General features: G+C 36.6%; 1 protein-coding gene and 1 long non-coding RNA gene across 4 annotated transcripts in view; one reads left to right on the forward strand and one right to left on the reverse strand.

The window, feature by feature from the left end:
- Nucleotides 1-17,063, forward strand: part of LOC112152683 (synaptotagmin-9) — a 48,740-nt gene that overhangs the window by 2,006 nt on the left and 29,671 nt on the right. For both annotated transcript variants that reach the window (XM_024282419.2, XM_024282418.2), the window contains exons 2-3: nucleotides 13,400-13,575; nucleotides 14,960-15,177. In XM_024282419.2, coding sequence (XP_024138187.1) covers nucleotides 13,400-13,575; nucleotides 14,960-15,177 — 394 coding nt within the window. The remainder of the gene's footprint in view (nucleotides 1-13,399; nucleotides 13,576-14,959; nucleotides 15,178-17,063) is intronic.
- Nucleotides 10,691-17,063, reverse strand: part of LOC112152684 — a 9,818-nt gene continuing 3,445 nt past the window's right edge. The window contains exons 3-4 of one of the 2 annotated variants that reach the window (XR_002920371.2): nucleotides 16,489-16,566; nucleotides 10,691-10,835 (exon numbers count right to left, since the gene is read on the reverse strand). This is a non-coding gene — a long non-coding RNA (uncharacterized LOC112152684). The remainder of the gene's footprint in view (nucleotides 10,836-16,488; nucleotides 16,567-17,063) is intronic. The other variant, XR_002920370.2, reaches the window with a different exon arrangement.

Genomic DNA, 17,063 nt, shown 5'->3' on the forward strand with positions numbered 1-17,063 from the left:
GAGTCAAATAAATGCCAAGAAATTAGCAAATTTAAAACTGTTTTAAAGAGAAATTCTCACATATTGCTGTTTGTGGAGGTCCAGATGCAGGAAATTCGAGGCAAACTTATAAAGTTATATTTGAGCCACTCCATTTGAAAACAAGAGTCACAGTTTTGAAATCAAAATTTCTCAAATTGCAAACAAAATGTTCCGTTTTAAAAACAAAACCTTCTAAGTTGCAAAGGAAAATATGAAACGTTTGCATTTGTGGCTCCTCTATTTTCAGATGTGTGATCTCGAATTTCACTTTCTCCAGTGAAGCATGATAATTGCAGCTCCAAACAGCCAATCAGAGACAAGAGGGTTCATGTTCAATATAATTTATTAATATATACTTGTAGTATCACATTTGCAACTTACAAAGTTTTGTTTTTAAAAATAAGCATTTCGTTTGCAATGAAATGACTTTTTTCCTCTTAGTGACAAATATATAACTTCATACAAACTTAATAGCAAATTTATTGATTTCATAAGTAAACAAAATGATTTGAAACACAAGAATAAAAAAAGATGACAAACTTCAACAGCACTTCTGTAAAACCAGGAGAAACAAAAGCTTTGTGGAATTTGACACAACAGACACTACAAACTTAAATTGACTCAACAGAAAATTATTTGACACAAAAAACTGTAGTGACCGATTTTTCTCTCATAATTTAGGGTGCATTTAGACTGGACACATTTGGTTCACTTAAAGTGAACAAGAGTTTATTTCACCTGATAATCCAGAAGAAATTTTCAGTCTAAATACACCCACGTGGACCCTGGTCTTGAACCAGAAACGGCTTTCGAGATTGTCTGAGATTGTCTCTAATCGAACTGAACTCCGATTCGCTCTGAGTTTCCCACCAAACAAAAGGTTCAGGACTCGATACGGACTAAATAAAGTGGACTCTGTGTGGACCAACAGACTTTTGTGACAAAATGTAGAACTACAGATACAGATTAGGCTCTATACTGCGTTCACATAGAGCACGATTGCATCCTCCGCCTCCGTTTTAATATGTGGTAAATTTGCTGTTCAATGTTGATCCATATGAACCTGATGTTACCGATGTGGGAGGAGCTTCCGTCACCAGTTTTTCCTGTAACTCCATCGTGTCTTGGCAACATTGATCTGTATCTCATAGTCAGTCAATGAGTGGAGAACTTGGATGACTTTAAAAGATCAGGTTTATTTATTTTAAAGAGCTCTACAAAAGCATTGGTAATCACGTCTCCATGTTTGGGTTCATGAGATAATTCAGAGACTCTCCCAGTACGATGGGCTTCATCATCTACTGCAGGAGTTGGGTCTGTCAGCGGCACTTCCGTCTCTCTGTGACCCAGTTTGATGACTTGTTGTCCTGCATTAGTAAGAGAAGGGAAAAAATATTATTGTATCCAAACAAATATGAAAAATATCATAACATTTGGGAAGGAAACAATCATATTCTCTTCCATGTTTGTTATAGACTCCACCCGGTGATTACATCATCAATGCGTCAGGTGCAAAAGTTCCTGATAGGTCGATGTGATGCAAATTCTTCACCAAAGTTCTGATATGTGAACTTTGGAAACAATTTTTTCCATGCCATCCAAACATGCTGTTGCTAAACCACCACGCTTGATGTTTAAAATGCGTCGCAGGACCTCTGGTCACTGACTTAACATCAAAACTGGATGTCCCTTCTGCATAAACTGCATTCCGTGTGAACTTAGTTAACACATTTGACTTTACAGTCTCTTTTTTTCAGCTGCTCCTTTTAAGGGTCGCCATGGTGAATTATTTTGTCATCCACATGATTGATTTGGCTCTGGTTTGATGTTGGATGCCCTTTCTGACACAACTCCCTGTATTTTCCTGGTGCTTGTTTTCCTTGTGCCCCTTTGGTCATTTTAAGGTGATGCAACCACAGTGTCCTGAAATGAATAAGGGATAAAAAATGAATAATTGACAATTTGGTTATTTTGTCTACTTTGACAAAAGAAATTTCTTTTAAGTTCATAACACAGAAGAGTAGATGTATAACAGTATTTCTATCTCTGCTCCAATTCTCCAAAATTGACACATTATGAAAAATAAACAAAATTCTAAATTGAAAAATGTAAAATTGTGACCTATAAAAAATTTGACTTTTTAAATTTTGCTCAAATTATTGTTTTGGTTCACATGTAAGAGACCTAAATACACATGTGGACATATTTTTTACAAACTATGAGGTACAAAAATAGATAAACATTCTTTTAACTTTAAGTGTGGGTTTATATGAGCAGATTACATTGAAAAATTAAGAGATGTAAATGAAAACAACAAGGTTAATCTTTTTGTTCTCAAAAATCTGTTTTGTTTCTAAGTTGGCACACTTTAATGAAGCGGCAAAACTTGCTGATTTCACTCAAAATTATTTTCTGGTATTTGATGAAAATTTTAGTCACAAGTCTCAAAAAATTAAATGGTCTTAAAAGCCTGCAAATAATCTTTGAAAGTGAACTTTTGCTAATATGCTATTAGTGTTGCACATTTGTTGATATTAATGCTTTCCTTATAAATCACTATTTCTCTTAACTCCAGTCAAATTCCTTCACATAACTATCAAAGATTAAGGTCAGAAAAGGAACAAATGTTACTTAATCTATCTACTGAGCCTCTTAAGGTTTGTGCTGCAGATGCAGACAGGAATTATTCTAATGCTATGCAGAAAACGGGCTCATTTTACCCCTCCAGTCTTTCTTCCAGGTGGTTTCCTGCTCTCCTCTCTCTCTCACTGAAAACAGATTTTCTTTCTTTATACATATTCAAGCTCTGTGTTAGACCAGGCCCTCTGAAACATTTAGGCACCAAGCAGCGGGGGAGATGACTATTCAACTAAATCAGCGTGTCTGATTATGAGAGCGCCTGGTGGAGCTTCATGTAGGAGGATAACATGCAAACCATATTATGTGTGTGTGTGGAGGGGGGGGTGAAAACAACTTTCAGGAGTTCTCCAGTTGTAAATAAGCATTATTGACTTTAACCCTTTAACACCAGAGCTCCAGTGTTTATGTTCTTTGTTACAGTATGTTAAAGATTTTGTGTTTAAGTGTCACAGGTGACGCCTCAGTTGTTAAAGGGTTAATTGATCACCATGCATTCGGTTTATTTCTACATTTTTTTAAACAAAATTCCTATTTAAAGCCAAACAATAAGCAGATTAAAGGAAATCTACCTGATTTTTTACAGAATTTTCAAGAACATCCATCTATTTTTTCGTAAATCTGCTCTGTCTCTATTTATAAAAGCAAACACTAGGGGGCGATGCTGATGTTTTTGCTGTAGCAGAATCGACAAAGCATGATACATTGAAAATGTAGCAGCATTATTTTGTGATTGTATATTTTTCAGAACAGTTAACTTAGATATTTTAATTTAATTTTCTAATATCAATCAATTTTGTAAAACAAACTCGTTTTATGCAAAAAAATGAATCTACAAACGCGATAATTTCCTATTCACACATTATTCAAACCCCAATCATAGGAGAGATGTTTAATTTCAAAGTTGACCCACACAAAGCACTTTCATTTCTTGATCTCCAAGTTGAAGGATTAATTAAATGTCAGTAGAAACAGGTTAGCTTTCATAACCTCACTGATTAAATTTTCGGGTTACTGTTGCCGGGCAACATGACATTATTAGCTGTTTTGTTCGGAAATCTTTGAGCCTCTTCTTTGAGGTGATTTTGTTGAGTGAGACCAATAAACCTAATGACTCTTCTCCTCCTGGTTCAATGTGGTCCTTTCACTGATATGAATCCACGCTCAGCTCCCCGGAGAGAAGTTGACCGTACATCAAAGCATTAACGACTACCTGGATGTTCCCTTACGGACAGTAGCCGGCATTAGCCGCTGTGGAGACAATAACTCTGCCATAATCACCAGCTCATCCCGCCGGCTCCCATAACAGTGTAAACTGAGGTTAAATCCTTTTAGAGATTTTTAAAAAATCAGTTTTACAAGGATGTTTTCTGCCTTAATTTCTTTTTTATTTTTGCTGTGGAATGTTTAAAGGAAGCAAAGGAGCATCTGGAGGTTATACGGCTGTTTTGGTTACTTGAAGTTCTTATTCAAGAAAATGTCTGATATTTTTGATGAGTTTCCTTCCAGTGTGGCAGAGTGGTTAGAGTGACTGGTTGTGTGGAAGTGAACCTCTTTTTAAGCCACTAAAGAGTGCAACAGATGCAATATGTGCTTTTAGGATATTGACAGAGAAGAATAGAGAAGGTCACTGTGTCTTTGTAGATCTGGAGAAAGCTTATGACAGAGTGCCCAGAGAGGAACTATGGTATTGTATGAGGAAGTCTGGAGTGACAGAGAAGTATGTCCGAGCAGTGCAGGACATGTATGAGGGCTGTAAGACAGTGGTGAGGTGTGCTGTAGGGGTGACAGAGGAGTTCAAGGTGGAGGTGGGATTACATCAGGGATCAGCTCTGAGCCCCTTCCTGTTTGCAATGGTGATGGACAGACTGACGGATGAGGTTAGACAGGAATCACCATGGACTATGATGTTTGCAGATGATATTGTGATTTGTAGTGAGAGCAGAGAGCAGGGAACAGGTGGAGGTGGAGTTAGAGAGGTGGAGGTTTGCCCTGGAAAGGAGAGGAATGAAGGTTAGCCGCAGCAAGATAGAGTATGGCTTGTAAAAATTAAAAAAGCACATATTATTTTCTGAAAAAGCTGAAACTTTTACATAGTGTGACTCTAATAAACAAGCAATGCAGTTTTAAAGGATCAGAATAACATCAAAGAAAAAAATCAAACATATTAGGTTATTTTTTAGTCATGCAGTTTAATGCAAAAAAAGCCAAAATACATTATTTTGGGATAAAGTTTACATTTTGTGAAAATATTGTAAGACTGTTGAAAAGAAAATGTTATAGCAATTACTAAACATTTTTATTAATGTTAAATTAGCTTAACAGAATGTAAGATAAATGAAAAAAATAAACAACTAATACATTTTGCACTTAAAAATGCTAAAAAAAACACCAATTGATAACATATCAGAAGTATTATCATCCAACATTAAAAATGCCGAAGTACATGCATAATTTAAAAACCTATGTATGATTATTTTGTAATCTGAAAACAAACCGCCAAACAATGTTACATAAGATTGTTGATCAGGAAAACAAGATGTTTGAAAACTGAAATAAACAGTTTTGAAAAATGCTAAAATATATGAATAATTGACTAAAGTATATAAAAAAAAACTTTCTGAATTTTTTAATAAATTAGGAATGAATGAAAAAATACAAAAATTACTTAAAGTAGAATGGTTTAGCGTAAGTATTCAACAAGAATAGAAGCAAACTGGTTTTAAAAGTTATTTCTCTGTTGGAGTGTGGGCTCATGCACTGTCTAGGTTTAAGGGACAGATAATAAACCTTCACCATATGCAATAGTTTTAAAGCTAATCCATCCAGCTTCATTTCATTTAAATTTAACTATTTGAATATTTTTCCACCGTGATTTAAAATTTAGCACAATACAGGAAGCTGAGCAATGCAAAAACAATAAAATCTCCCCAAAAATCCAACAAAATACACTAAAAAAATCTGTGTTAAAAGGGCAGAGTTGTGAGAAATTGGTTTTAATAAACTTAATGCATTCTGCAGAGCAGTAGGAAACCTTGAAGTGATGCACCAAATCTTGACAAATTGAAAGGCCACCACAAAGCAACTTAGACACGCCTTCAGATCTCAGGAATACAAATAAATCTATTAACAGCCCGACCACAGATTCCAAAGCCCAGAACCAACAGGATTTGTGTCAGCTTCCCTTTGGCCTTCACGTTCTCCATTTCCATAGTTATTCAGTGTGGATTCAAGAATCTGGAAGAAAAGGAAAAAACAAAACAGAGACATTGTAATGACATGATTTCTTTTCCTTTCAAGCTCTGTCCTAATGCACAGATTCTTGTTTCAGCAGGTGTGTAATGTTTGTGGTTTCATTTTAAATCAATGAATTAAACAGTTTCACAGTATGTGATGAATTATCTCTGTTTAGCTATTGCAGTGTTCAGTCACAATAAGCCTCAGATTTTTGTCCACATAAAGTCTCATCAAAGGAAGTTTATATCCAGAACAGTGAAGTGACCATCTGTGTATCAGTTTATGTTGAGGTTTGGGCTTCATCCCTTCTGATTAAAGTCCTCTTTATCACACTTTTTGGTCACGACATGGATTACAAGCATACATCTACCGGTAACACCAAACAACACTGAAGAACAGAAACAGAAACTTCCACAAACACTCAAAAATACAGCAAAACTACAAACGAAACTCCCATAATGCACCTCGTCTAAAGTCATTTTAACCCTTTTAACACCTGAGTCGTCGCCAGTGATGCTTAAACACAAAATCTTTAACATACTGTAACTTTTCAACCGTTAACATGATCAACGCCATTGCAACAGACTGTTAACGGTTGAAAAATTACTGTAGATCAAAGAACATAAATACTGGAGTTTTGGTGTTAAAGGGTTAATTACATATATATACACAAAAAAGAATAGAAAAGATTAAATGCACTTTTCTTTACCGGTTCAGTCCAGCAGTGAATGCCTTCATGGCCTTGATCGCCTATCTTTGTGTGAAAAATAAAAAAAAAAATTGTTCAGTGACCAAATGTAAATGTTACACTTTAATTAGCTGTAGAATCACATAATAAAACCAGGAGTTAACTGTGGCGGGCTAAAATAGCTAGTAAATGTGCAAAAGCAGTAGGATGAGGACTATAACTATTTTAGCTGAAGAAAGTGAAATATTATAATTTTGATCAATTTGATACAATATTTGCTTTTTATTTTATTTTTTTTAGTATGGACACACCAGCCAAGAATGTTCTAAAAGTGGCTTCTTGAAAGCGTGTTCAGGTCCTGGTGTTCACACTGGACAAACAGGGAGGGGCTTCTTGTAGCGCACTAGAGCACCTACAGATGGAAGAGGTTTGGTGCAAAATGTCGAAGTGGGACAAACTGGTAAATCTTGCTCCAGGTTTTTTTTTTTCTTTACATGTCTTTTCCGATATATGAGAGACTTGGTGTCAAAGAATTCCGGAAAACCACATTTTTTGCTTCTCCTCTAAGCTCAATTTTCAAACTACTGGCACTTCGGTGAATCAAAAGGGACGCCGTCCATACATCCCTACATAATCGGAGTCCCTGATTGGTCAAAGTTTGACCTGGTTTTACTTTCAATGGGTGTACATTAGTCAGGTGTTTTGTACGTAGTCCCACTTCAGCTGTATTTTCTGGAATATAAGTCAGTTTTTTCATAGTTTAGACAGGGGTGTGACCAATACTCAGGAGCGACTTATTAGTGATTTTTTTAAACATAAATAGGCTTTTATATTCATTATTTTTTGCTAACAACAGGTTGCCCTTACTAACAGTGCCAGAAGAAGAAGCGTCGTCCAAACAAACATTTTTTTTTCCTAACATAAAATCAACTATTATTATGCAGTCTTTAGCCAAAATCAAAACTTTTTTTTTTGTTTTGTTTTTTAAGATATATTTTATGCGCGGCGGCAGTAGCTCATTAGAAATACAATTCTGGGTTTTAGTTGTGACTATTGGTGCAGAGCAACCTGCCCCCCTCCTCGTCACTGAGAACTCTTTTTGCTTGCGCAACATCGTAGCATCAAGCTAACATTAGCGGCGCAGCGCCATCACAATTTGCTTCAGCATGTCTTGCACATCTAAGCATGAGTGGGCTAGGGTGTGCACACAGGGGGAGGGGAGATTTGGCACGCCCATTTCAGTAGCTGTATCATTAGTCTGAACTTTTTCAAGCATCCAGTTCTCTTTTGCTTCTGATTTGAATTAAGAAATACTCAGAAACGCAGTTTTAATCATAAATTATTTTATATTTGCCTTCTACAATGAGAAAAATGTAACAAGGACATGGTAAAAACACACAAAAAGATTATTTTCATTTTCAAATGTACACGTCCATAGACATTTTATTGGAAGTGGCCGCTTGAACTGATTCCCGAGCGCGGTGTGAACATAACTTGAGAGTATTCTGGTCAGCAGTAGCATATTCATGACTTGATATTTCAACAATTACAATTAACTGTGAATGAAACTTAGTTTAAATAAGACACTAAATTCTAAATTAGCTCAGGAAACTTAGCAAGGGATGTTATTACATTGTTCTAGAATGAAAATCTTGTTTGCTAAGTCACTAAAAACTGAGTATTACTTTTCTTTAATTTTCACATGAATGCAAACTAATAGGAACAGGTAATACAGGGCAGATGAAATCCTTTTTCCTAAATTTGGATATTAAATATCTAATATTAAATACATGTTAAAAATGAAAGCTAAAGAGGGATTTTATTTTGACACCAATATATATATACTGTATATTCCACTCAGACTTGTAACTTTAAGCCCATATTCTCAGCATGTAACATTCCAGACTCCAGCTACACTCAGCACAACGGCTCTGACCTTTTTAATTATAATTGTCAGCTTCCTTCAGTAATGGGTGAGAGTACTGATTAGTAGCACCCAATTAACCGGTGGCAGCTTTACAAATCACTTCAAAATGTAAGCTGGCTAAAACTGTTCCTTTTTTTGTTCTTGTTTTTTTAATCAAACAAACCATAATTAGGCTGCCAATAGTCTTAGTCTGACTTTAATATGGAGAGAAGTGCTAATGTGGTTATTTTGAGAGGAAAATTTGGATGTTGTGAGCTGGTTTGTTCCAGCTGAGAGCATAATCCTGCATTATTTCTGAGCTGCATTCATCACAGATGGGTCCCCATGGCACAGCTGCATACAGAGAACTGCATTTCACTGATCATACCTCTGACCTTGCACTAATTCTAACTTTATTTTTTTTTTCATTTAAGCAAATGCACCTGCCACCAAAACACAATCTTTGTCTTGTTAGGTGTGTTATCTGATGTTGAACCAGTGATTCTTATTCTTGGACTTCCTTTTATTCATTTATATTTACGTTTTTCTTGATCAAACTAAGTAGATATGCTAAGGCAACATAAAAAGTCTATTTTTTGCAACTTATACATTCATTTGGTTTATGATGCAATACTTGATTATTGATTATTCAAATTATTAAAAATGTTGTTTTTTTCCTTTACTTTTTTGTATTTCTTCTTTTGTAACTTTTATATTTTCTAAAAAGTTTTCAATGTTTATTTAGTATTTTTATTTACCTGTATTTTATTTTTAGTAGATAATAATTCTTTAGGTTTTCTTTTTGGTAAATGAAATTCTGCTGAACTTTTATTTTTTCTTATTTTTTAAACAGTTCTCTCTTTAAAACCACTTTGTGTTTGTGTTTCTTAAATATTTATTCCATGCATGCATGACAACAGTCAACTCTTTGTCCTACATGCTGACTTGGAAGCAAACTGCTGTTTTTGGCTCCTCAGTTTAGGGAGTTTGTGCTCACTGATGACACAATCACTGTCCCTTTTTCAATGGGAAGTGTCATGAACTTTTCCAGCCTCTGTCTTCTATAAATGATTCAAACTGTAGAGCAGAAAATGATTTAAAAGTGTCTAAAAGGACTCCAAATTCAACCGTTTTCCTAAAACTTGAGCTGCAATACATTCATTTTCTAAACCTGCTTGATTCCTTTCAGAGACTCTGGGTTGCTGGAGCCTATCCAATCATTGTCTGGTGAAGGTGGAATACACCCTGGGTGGTTCTAAACTTGAGCTTCAAACCAAAGCATGAAAACAGAAAAACTATTTGCTTTCTTGATGTCTCAAAGCAAACATTTGTGTCCAGCTGCATTCACACTTGCAATTTTCGGGCTTTGTCTAAAATTGATCAGGTGCTGAAAGTTCAGTTGGTTTAACTTCTTGTCGCATAATCGCGGCAACGCACCACTGTGACCAGTCAGGGATTCGATTGTGTCGTGTGAGTAGCATTCCTTTCAAAAGACATAAGAACCAACCATTGTAAACATGACTACAAAGGAGACAATAATTGCCTTTTTCTATGACATTAAGATGGACATTTACAGGAACAGAGCTGTGTAAACAAAAGCCTAGAGCAAGATTTGGGGGATTTACACCACTTTGACTTTTATTGAACATTTATTGAACTTTAAAATTAAATTTGAGTCTTAAATTGAGTTTTTTCTATTGTCAAGGAGCCAAAGGATTTTGATTCGTTTTAATAATAATTTCCTTATTTTTAGATCCGATTGCTCTTAATGAGACAAATTGTCCTGATTTTCAGCAAAGTTTGAAAAAGTGAAGAGCATAGATACGTTATAACAACTTAAATGTAATAAAATCTCTTTAATTACAGAAAAAAGGTTCAAATCTTGGCAATTATCAAAAAGTTTTCAAGTGTCAACAAATATTTAGACAAAAAAAAGAAAAAAAGAAGAAGAAAAGGAAGTGGTTTTGTTTTTCTCCTGACTTCATGACGACTTTCGAATGTTCTGGCCTGATTATTGCTGACGTTTCTGGAAATATCTGGAAATGTCTTTCGTTTGAATTTGATCCAGAATGACGCTCAGTGTGAAACAAGCAGAGAGAAAGATCCAGAGCGAGCTGTCATCTGTTACTGTTCCTGCAGAAGCATCTTCCCTCAAACCGACAGACTCGGTGAAGGTTGTGTAAAAAATTCTGACAGACCTCTTCAGAGGAAAAAGGTTTTACTGAACGTTGGGAGTCTTCACAAAGACATCACCTGGCAGTTAAAAGGCTAACTCCCCTCCCTCCTGATCGATGGTCTCAAATATCTGCCAGTCTTCTGGTGCAGTTTTCAACGTTTGAGTGTCATCTGAAGAGATCAATAAAAGAGATTATTTCAAGGAAACAAATAAAACCAATCAGCCATATTCTCCTCTAAGAGACAGAGATAAATAATTCTCATCTTTTTCTAAGCAAGTCCTCATACAGAGGCAGCTGCACATAAAGGTGGAGTCATCTATTGTGCTCAGCTAAGAACAGCCCTAAAGTTATCATCATCTAAGGGTGTGCTCTCAAATGTCAGTGCTGTATTGATTTAAGGATACTGTTACCAATCTATAGACATCAATCTTCTGGAGAGCAGCATCCCTTTATATGGACTCTTTATTGACTTGGGTCATAGATGAGCGAATGTGATGGCACCGCAGACCTTTAGTTCTATTGCTGTACCGACCAAGAGGCTCCAGCAGGAGAGAACTCATGACGTTAGATTTTCCTGTATTTAGGGAAATCTTAAGAGTATGTTTTCTTTTTAATGTCCAAACGCACACATTTATTGCTCCAATCATTTGCTGTGTGGAGATTGCATGTTCTCCCTGTGCATGTATGGGTTTTCGTCGGTTTCCTCCTACAGTCCAAACACCTGCTTAAAAGGTCAATTGTTCACTCTAAAATATCCCTATGTGCACATGTCTGAGTGATGGCGACCTGTCCAGGGTGTTACCCCAGACTCTGGCATCTCCATTATCTGGATCATAATAAAGATTAAAACAAACAAACAAAAAAAGATTCTCACTAAAGTTTTCAGAAATAAAAACGTTTTATAAATGAAAGGGAAAGAGGTGCAGAGGGTGGAGTTAAGTAGGCACTAACAGTTTGCCACTGGAGGTTTTTGAGTTATGAAATGACTCTCACAGATTCCAAAACAGTTGTAACACTGCATTCTGGACCAAAGGTATAAGTTATCTAGAAATGCTAAAGAAAGAGGGCAGTCATCGACCATGGCATAGGCTATTTCACCAACCACTTTCAGATAATATTATAGGAAGTAGCAACACCTTAAATGTCATGTGTATGTGAGCAACTCTCCTGAGAAGTTTGACAAATTTCAATCAATTTATTGCAATCAAGAGGGGCTCCAGTATTGAGCTTTGTGGAACCTCAGGGGAAAACAATAAGATGTGGAAATATATTCATACAATAGTTTTTTTTAAAGGAGAACAATATCAAAAATACAAACTGCTATGCAAGGTTCACAAGCACAATGTTATATCAAACCACTTAAAGATCCACTCTGATGAAAATTGTGTTTTTGTCATTTTCTTCAGGCATTTTTCTCATGATACATGAAAAAAACATCTCAAAATTGCATTTGTGAGTATTTCTTTTCAAATCAGATAAAAAATGCTGTTGGAAAAAGATCATATTTGTGATATAGAAACTACACTGGGCGAGGCACAAGCTCCCTAATGCATCCACTTGTAGACGACTAGATCCATGCACGTCTTTGTTTTCCTTGTCTGGCTTAAGAGCTCCAATATTGTTCACCATTTTTGTTAGGGGTGTGAGGGGCTGTAAGCTAGCAGGAAAACAGAGAACTCTCAGCAATAGGGAGGAGAAGGAGAGTGGGGTTGCTCCATGCCAACAGTCCCACCCACAACTCAAGCTGCATTCACACTGGCTGTGTCGACCCGTATTTAAGTGGTCATTTTCAATATAAAGTCTATGCAAACACAAATAGCTAAAAAATTTGGGCTTCCCAACCTGATACATTTGGGTTACGCATTGCTACATAAGTTTTTAAGTCTGGTTGCATGATCTAAGTACTGATTGGGCATTCATTGATCATGTAATAAAAGTTGAACCAGTTGAACTTCTTGACACTTTATCGCGATATTGTGACCAAACAGGGACTCGGATTTGGTAGTGACTTGTAGGCAGTATCCCTTTCAAAACATGAAAGTGCCAACTGTTGTAAACATGATCACGAAGGAGACATTAGAGATTGTCTTTTTCTGCCCAGCTGGAATTCTATGACACCAAGACAGACATTTATAGGAACAGAGGTGTGAAAACAAAACGCCTGGAGCAAAATATGTAGAATTGGCCTTTACTGATTGTAGGAGACGGACTACCAAAAGTAGTAAAAAAAAAAAGAAAGAAAAAGAAAAGAAGAAGAATCCCTTCCCTGCTGCTACCTGCTTGTCTGGCGCTGGTCGGATGCGAACACCACCGTCTGAATGTACTTTCATTTGGCAGAGTGTTCTTGAATGCATCACACCTTGCCTTTGTGACTGCAGCATCAGAGGTGAATTTCTAAAGAACTCCTGTCACTCTGTAAAAACTATGTCCTAGGAAATAACAAGTTTTTTAAATTGAGCTAAAAACAGCATGACCACAATTAAAAGACCACTAGGAACATACCTTTAAGAAGTTAAAAAAACATGAACATTAAATATTAAATTTAATCTGAGCAGTTTCAGGTGGATTTTCAGTGTTTTATCTCATAAAAGTCTAATGTGCTTTATGTTTTCCTTCCAATTTAACGTTGCATAAACACAGCCCGTCCTCCCGTGAGCTCTGCTGCAGGCCTGTGTGTGCCAGACTCTTTCCGCCGTCCTCCTCATTCACCGAGCACCTGCCCCTCTTCTCTAGATGTTTCAGTGAGCCTGCTGTCCCTGCTGGTGACCACCTGTGGTCTGGCTCTCTTCAGCGTCTCCCTCTTTGTCTCATGGAAGTTGTGCTGGGTACCACTGAGCGGCCGTTTCCTCCCAGATGTCCTGAAGGGGGCGCACTTCCTGGGAGGGGACCAGCAGCCAGTCCTCACAGAGGTAAGATGAAGCATCAGGGAATATCTGTAAAAATGCTCTATAAAATACCATTTATTGTAAGAACTGATAAAGGATATGATATTTGAAGTCAAAATCTATTTTAAATTGCATATGGGACTAAATCGATATTGTTTTTCCTTATTAATGTCCTTTTTTTTATTACTTTAACAAGTTCTTTTGACTATTTCTAATCTTTTTGGTTCAATAAATATGTTATTATTTATATCTACAATTTTACATTTTTTTTGTTAAAACTAAATACAAACTACTAACTCTCATCAAATAAATTACATTACACTTTTATTTTAACATTTTTTTTAATTATGTGAAGCAGTTTTGTTTTTTTTATGTTTTTCACTTTGCATAAATATCATATAACAAACTACATGGTTTATGGTTTGCTTTGCTTCATTTGCAAAACTCTACTAAATCTGTTGCTCATATAGTAAAATATAGATTTTGTCCTCATTATTGATTTTTTTTCTGTGCAGTTTTTATAGCTAAAAGAATTTTAAATAAAACTAAAAAAGTAAGAAAAAAAAAACAGCACAGGCCTGTTTACATCGATGTTTATCCACTTAGGGCTCTATATCTTCTTGCAAAAAGTTTGAAACGTCCTTAAATCAATACGGAAAACCAGATATGACAGAACCTGAAGAAATGTGGAGAATCGATGAGGTTAGTCCTGATGAAAGTGGAAAAAGAAGTAACTAAAAAAAAAAACACAAGTTCTGGTTCAGTCATACTTTTTTTTTTCCCCATACGTTTTTCTTTGTGCGGCCTCACTTTTGCTGAACCAATATGGCAAAAACTTTAAAAAGGCCAACTCTGATGAAAATTGTGAAAATTTGTTTTTTTTTATGTGTCATTTTTCTCATGATGGTGGACTTATGCAAAGAAACGCTTAAAATTGCATTTCTGAGTATTTCTTTATTCAAATCATTATAAATCAAGAGTAGATAAAAAAAATGTGTTAGAAAAGCTTGCATCTGTGATGTAGAAGCTACAATGGAATGCCACAAGCTTGCTCCACACCATTCTGATACATCCACATGTAGAGAAATAGATCCATGAACGTCTTTGTTTTCCTTGTTCAAGCTGGCATCTGGCTCAAAACTGTACAGCTGTATTGCTCGCCAATTTTGTTGCACCGCTAATGTAAGCTAGCGGGAGAGAGAGTAAACAGATGGATGACGGGAAGTAGGGCCAGGCTTACTCCGTGGGAATGGTCCCGCGCATAACTCAGAGGCAAATTTCTGATGAATTCCTTCCGCTTTGCAGAAACTATGTCCTAGAAACTTACACAGGTTTTTGAATCAGGTATCTTGAGCCTTTGGAAAAGTACTTTTGTTTTTTGGGAGACACATTGATGTATTTTGTGCAGGTGGATGGGGAGGAGAGGGAGTACAGTGAGGATGGCTGTGTGAAGGAGACCTCAGGGCCCCCGTCGGCTGTGGCTGTTCCAGAGTCAGCCTTGAAGATAAGCCACACATCCCCAGACATCCCTCTGGAGACCCAGACTAAGGTGGAGAAAAACCAAGTTCACACTCTGGCCAGGGACCGGGTTCAGAGACAGATTACTGAGCCCACCTCATCTGTACGGTCAGTGCACTTCGAATTCTGTGTGCAGCTTGAAACACGGCCTCTACCCAGATGCTTGGTTTCAGGGGGGCCTTTGGGAAAAGATGAGGCTTCAGGGAATGTACAAGAAAAAGTAGGAGTGAGTCTATCGTGAGGATTTCCTTCCCCAATTGTAGCTTAAAATAACCAACCATGACCCATATTTTAGGCTCGTTCCTCACTGTTCAGCAACCGTTGGCAGTGAGTTGTTACAAACAATCACAAGGTTTGTAAAACGTCTTTCAGGGACTTCTATATTTTCTAAACGTGAGCCGCAATGCCTCTTTTTTGAAATGTATCTGGATTTCTGAACATCAACAACAAATTGTTTCTCAAAGCTACACATTCATCATGAGAGTGCCCATTCTGAAATGTGAGTTCACTTTGTGACGGGTCCTTGAGAAATGAAAAATAGAGACTCATTGGAGGCAAAAATTAAGACAAAAACATTATTCTGTGTCTGTGGGTAAAGTACGGTTAAAGTTTAGCCCTGATCTCGTTATTGGAGGTGTCCTGCTCTTGTTCAAGGTTCAGTCTCAACTGTCTCTACGGGTGAATACTGGCTGTCTGCAGGTGATATATAGGCAAAAAATGGGCATGATAGAGCAATATACAAAACATATGGGTAAGGGTGTAAAAAGTCAAACATTAGATCAATTAAAATTAAAAGTTCTGTAATTTGTTACATTTGAAAATACTATTTTTTATGAAATAAAATGTTTAAGTTGAGTAAACCATCAACTCAAAATTTTAATTTGGTGAAAACTGAAATATAACAAATTACAGAACTTTTGTTAATTGATCCAATGTTTCACTTTTTTCATTATAGGTGAGACACGGGAACGTTGTACGGATTTTTCATATTTTTGACTGTCTCAAATTTTTTGTTAGCGCTCTTCTTGGAATACGTTCACACTCCAGTTAGACAATCATAATGTAGTTTGTGTTGGCGTCCTACAGGCTCTTGGGTATCATTTGCATACCCACTGCTTGCAGTTCTTCACAGTAGGGAGCCACTTTACTGAGACTAGATTGCAGCGTAAGGGCGGCGTATGACAGCACCACCTGTATGTCATAAGTGCGTGCAACTTACATTAGCCTAACAAATACTTTACCAAGCAGACAACAATGGTAGGATCCAGTGACGTGTGGTGAGGTTCCCGACGTATTCACCATTTCAATTGCAACAGTTAAAGTGCGTTGTTTAATTTAAACATTTTTCTTTTCCATTTACAAAGTGTAGCAAACAAAAAAAAAAAAATCACAAAATAGTTAATATTGACTTAATTTTACCTATAAATGAAGTCTGTGTGCTGCTCCTTCTGAAGAAACTCATGGAAAACTTGTTTGTAGAAGTTTAGACTTGTAATCCTGCATTTAGAAAATGGTGCAAAAAATATTAAGGAATATCTGGACAGCTGCATTTGACTTGAAACCACTAATTCTATTATATTTTAGCTGCGGTGTCACATTCTGTGGGCTCACCAGCGCCCTCTGCCTTGAGGCGGGCGTACTGCCTGCCTCACCTAGTGTATTTCTAAAGTGCATTTTTTGCGGATAAAAAGGCTAAATGAGCCACAGACTGGCACCAATAGACATATGGTGAGAAATAGAAAAATGAAGTAATTAAAAATAAAGTGTCTTTTATTGTAATAGAAAGACCAAAACAATGCAGGGCATGCGTCAGCTGCAGCTCTAGTCAGTGTGAGGCGCCTGGGAGGCACGGGTCACTGGCGTCTCACTCGCTGATTTCTCCTGCATTTGGTCAGGAGACTCAAATTTGCTACCTTTATTTATTTTTTTCCAAAGAAACATTGAAAACCCGCACAGAAAAAAAAAATCATAGAGTAGACATGTCGGTAGAGTTA

The sequence above is a fragment of the Oryzias melastigma genome, linkage group LG6 (assembly GCF_002922805.2).
Source record: "Oryzias melastigma strain HK-1 linkage group LG6, ASM292280v2, whole genome shotgun sequence".
NCBI lineage: Eukaryota > Metazoa > Chordata > Actinopteri > Beloniformes > Adrianichthyidae > Oryzias > Oryzias melastigma.